The sequence below is a fragment of the Ananas comosus genome, linkage group 19 (assembly GCF_001540865.1).
Source record: "Ananas comosus cultivar F153 linkage group 19, ASM154086v1, whole genome shotgun sequence".
Lineage (NCBI taxonomy): Eukaryota > Viridiplantae > Streptophyta > Magnoliopsida > Poales > Bromeliaceae > Ananas > Ananas comosus.
The window spans coordinates 9,090,442-9,094,694 of NC_033639.1; the positions used below are offsets into that span (position 1 = coordinate 9,090,442).

Consider the following 4,253-nt stretch of genomic DNA (forward strand, 5'->3'; position numbering starts at 1 on the left):
ATATATTTTTGAAAGAAAACAAAGTACTAAAAAGTTCATAAAATTCATACTTCTCAGGATCAAACATATTTGAGAATTCGCGCGATCACAATTCGAATGAAATTCACGCGTAAAATAAAATAAAATGACAACTTAAATTAATTTCTATCTACATATAGATGATATATACACATTAGCTAGTTACTATAAATTTAAGCAATTCCCATGTTATATATATATATATAACTCAAACCACTCGTATTAATTCATTATTTGCAGTACAAGAGAAACATGCATGCATCGATCCAGAAACAAAAATATTTATCATCCAAAGCTGGTCGTGAAACACCCCCCACCCAAAAAAAAAAAAAAAAAAAAAAAAAAAGAAAAAAATTAAAGAGAGGATATTACAAATGATCGAAGCTGGGGTTTTCAAATTGTTCGAATTTGAAATCAATCAACCTACACGGATTCTCTTGCTGGGCGGGCGCCGGAGGGCGACGAACACTGCGTCGAGATCGCGGGGGACGGGGCAGAAGCCCTGCGGGTGCGGGGGCGGGGGCGGGGGGCGGAGCTTCGGTCTGGCGGGGGGGGNGAGGGGCTGCCGCCTTTTTCTGGGCGGGGGAGGACAGGCGGACGCTGGCTTGAGCACGTGCTCCGCCGACTTCGGCGTGACGCAGCTCTGATCATCGCTGCTGCAGTCACTGCCGTCGCCTACTTTCACGTCGGCATGAGGGCCTGCTGGTGCAGCAGCTGCTGCTGCTGCTGCTGTCTTGATGGATGGGAGCGAGGGGAATTCGCCGAAGACGGCGAGTTCTAAGCCCATCGGAAAGAAGAAAGATCGAGATCAGGTGCAGTGGTAGAGAGAGAGAGAGAGAGAGAGAGAGAGAGAGAGAGAGAGAGACTGCTAAGTAGGCGTGGAGAGACACATGAGATGGTGGTGATGATGATGGAGTTTTGAGGCAAGAGGAGAGGAATAAGTTGTGTGTGTGTGTGTGTGTGTGTGTGAGAGAGAGAGAGAGAGAGAGAGCGCGAGAGAGAGAGAGAGAGAGAGAGAGCGCGAGAGAGAGAGAGAGAGAGAGAGAGCGCGAGAGAGAGAGAGAGAGAGAGAGAGCGCGAGAGAGAGAGAGAGAGAGAGAGAGCGCGAGAGAGAGAGAGAGAGAGAGAGAGCGAGAGAGAGAGAAGAGGAACAGAATTATATGGAGAGGCAGTGCAATTTGGGAGGAGTTAAAATATATTTATAAGGAGGATCTCCTTTAGAGAGAGAGAGAGAGAGAGAGAGAGAGAGAGAGTGAGTGAGGGTTTACAATGCAAATGATTGTAAGGAATGAGAGGTACAATGCAAATGATTGTAAAGAAAGAGAGAGAAAGAGAGAGAGAGAGAAAGAGGAGAGAGAGGCATAATTGGAAGAGAGGTTCAAAAAGTGTGGATAAGCACCCCCAACTAGTAAGCTATTTAGAAAAAGGAATGCTACCTGTATATCTATAATATAAGTGTGTTATATTCTTGATTTATGATATAATTGTGTAAGGCGTATACTTTATAATAAGGCGTACAGGTATGTAGTATTTTTTTTTTATTTTGAAAAAAATATTCAAATAATTTTGTTACGTCTAACTTCTACTTTTCCGTTAAGTCAAAATAATCGTAAATTTCATCAATTGTGGATTTAAATTAAGAAATTTATAAACTTTGCAAGATTCAACAGCTCCATCTCTTTTTAACTAGAAAAATATATAAATTCCATCAGATAACATATAAAAGTTAAATCAGAATAGATAAAAGTCGAGTATATTAATGTCAGAAAAGAAACAAAAAATAAGGGACTATCAACAACAATGACCTATATTTTAGGGGGTTCTTCACACATTCTTACAATTTGGAGGTGGAAGGTACATGGAAGAAGAAGAAGAAGAAGAAGAGGAGGAGATAAGGAAATAGGAGTTATAATTAGGTAGCTTTAATTGTGGACCTAGTTGCTTCATGTGTCATGTGTGTGGTGTTACAATGTACATGCATGGAGTGTAATCTACTCCTCTGCCAATATTATGGGGCCCACATTGGAGTGAATGGGACCCACATCTCTTGTAGGCATAGTGGGCTACACAATGGTTTGAGTGGGCCCTATGTTCCCTTGTGTGGCCCATCTAGACCCATCAATCAATCTCCACCATTCATTCACCCTTATTACTAATTATTATCATATATATATTTCATTATCTTGTAGCCAAAAAAAATTTTTAAAAAATAAAAAAGGTTAATTATTTATTTTCTCTCTATGAAATGAAAAGCCACTTGTCTTTTGGAGAGATCCAAAAGAATGGTATAGAAGCTCATGGAGCCTTCTTTTTTTTACCCATAGAATTTATTGAATATTTGGGCACAACTTGGTCAAATTTGGCCACTTAATAAGAGAGTAATTCAGACTACCCAAAATATCAATTTGGCTATTTAACACCGTCGCATACGTATATAATAGATATAAATGATACGTAAAATTAGCTGGTGAAGAATTTAATCCGACAACCTTATGAAATGAAAAAAATTATAATTGGCTCTGGTATCATCATATTATTTACAAAATTGATATGATGGGAAATGAATCCATAAATATATTTAACACTAGAGCATTAAAAGTAGATCTACTATGGCATTTAATATAGGGGTAGCCCATGTTTGGCCCTCATTCCATTCCACTCAAAACTCATGTAACAAAGATGATAAGTGGACAGAATATTCTTTAATGCATGTCTCTCCCAAAATGGACTTAGCTGCAAATTAAAAACCCCTTTAATTTTTTGAGAAATTACAAGGGTGCCATCCCAATGCTACATGGTGAAAAGTTTCATAACCCAGAGGCTAGATCTCATATTCTCTCTCTCTTCCTCTCCCCCCCCTCCTTTTTTCTCTCCATAGACAAAAGCTGTTGATATCACATGGCATTTATTGGGTATGGAGGGTTTAACTTTCCCTTTAAATATGATTAATTAAGCAAAGTAACTTAGCATATATATAGTCATATGATTAATATAGTTCCAAATCAATAAGAATACCATACTTATATATGTTATTTTTTTTTGTGAATATAACATTGATTTCTGATATATAGTTGGCCACTACTAATTATGAAAGATCAATTGACAAAGAATTATGTCTTCTTAATTTCTTATATATATATATATCCCTAACTTGTTGAATTTTTCCTTTTTTTTGTTTCTTTTTTTGGATGATTAATGTGTAAATAAATGCTTTAATTGCTGTAATAAAATGGCCCCAGAGAAACTAAATTCACCAGACCAACAACCTAATTAAAGCAACATGGTTGATAAAGGGAGCACATTGTATTTTTGGGAGATCCTAGGACCACTAAATAAAAGGTGTAGCTCAGAAGCTTCATCTCTAAGTGCACAATCACATTGCTGTTCTAGTTTGGGTACACTCACTGGAGGAGTTTATATATTCCTGTACCAGTTTAATTAATTTGGATCATGATGTGATGTTAATTTGAGCATTTGTACAGTCTCAGAAGAAGCACTATATTGAAATTTGTCGATAACTTCTCTCAATTTATAGTAGAATCAGAAGCTTTGGAATGGACCTTTTGCTTTCGCCCGTCACATGCAGTAAATGCTCCAGACATTTTTATTTGTCAAATGCTCTAACAGAGAAGAAAAGCAATAGCAGAGCCAAACATGCCCTTTTTACTGGCGATCGAAGAGTTTGTAAGAGCACAGCTAATACAGTAGTCGAAATGAATCGCAATATGGAATGCATTAGTGGACTACTTAATTGGTCTATGCCATGACAAATTAAGAGAGCTAATTTTAGTGAACATGTATTGAATTGGATGTAGATAATAAGAAACTATACTATGTATAGAGAGGGGTATGTATACATTTGAGAAAGAAGTTATTTTGTGACATATTACATGATTTTCTTGCATCATTTTGTTGGTGGTTACTTATTGCTCTTAGATCCCAATGATCCTTCTCCAATAAATGCTATTTACATGCCTACAATAATAGAGAAGGCACTCATTAATTAGTTTCCATGGAAGGAAAATAATTAGGTTCCCCCCATTTTGTCCTCTTCTTTTTGAAGGAAAAATTTTCCCCAAAATTTTCAAGCTTTAATTAAGGCTCACTTATTAGCCTATTAGGGAAGATTGTAAAAGGAGAATTTACATCCTACCTAATAATAGACATATATAGTTGGCTTTGTGCATGTGGGGCTGCAATAGGTTAGGTGAAAGATGCTGTTCCCCTAATGGGTC

General features: G+C 37.3%; 1 protein-coding gene across 1 annotated transcript; it reads right to left on the bottom strand.

Annotated features, from left to right (window-relative positions):
* On the bottom strand, window positions 211-1,043 carry LOC109724979 (putative formin-like protein 21a). The gene has a single exon (XM_020254001.1). The coding sequence runs from the start codon at window positions 803-805 to the stop codon at window positions 437-439; it is 369 nt and encodes a 122-aa protein (XP_020109590.1). The 5' UTR covers window positions 806-1,043; the 3' UTR covers window positions 211-436.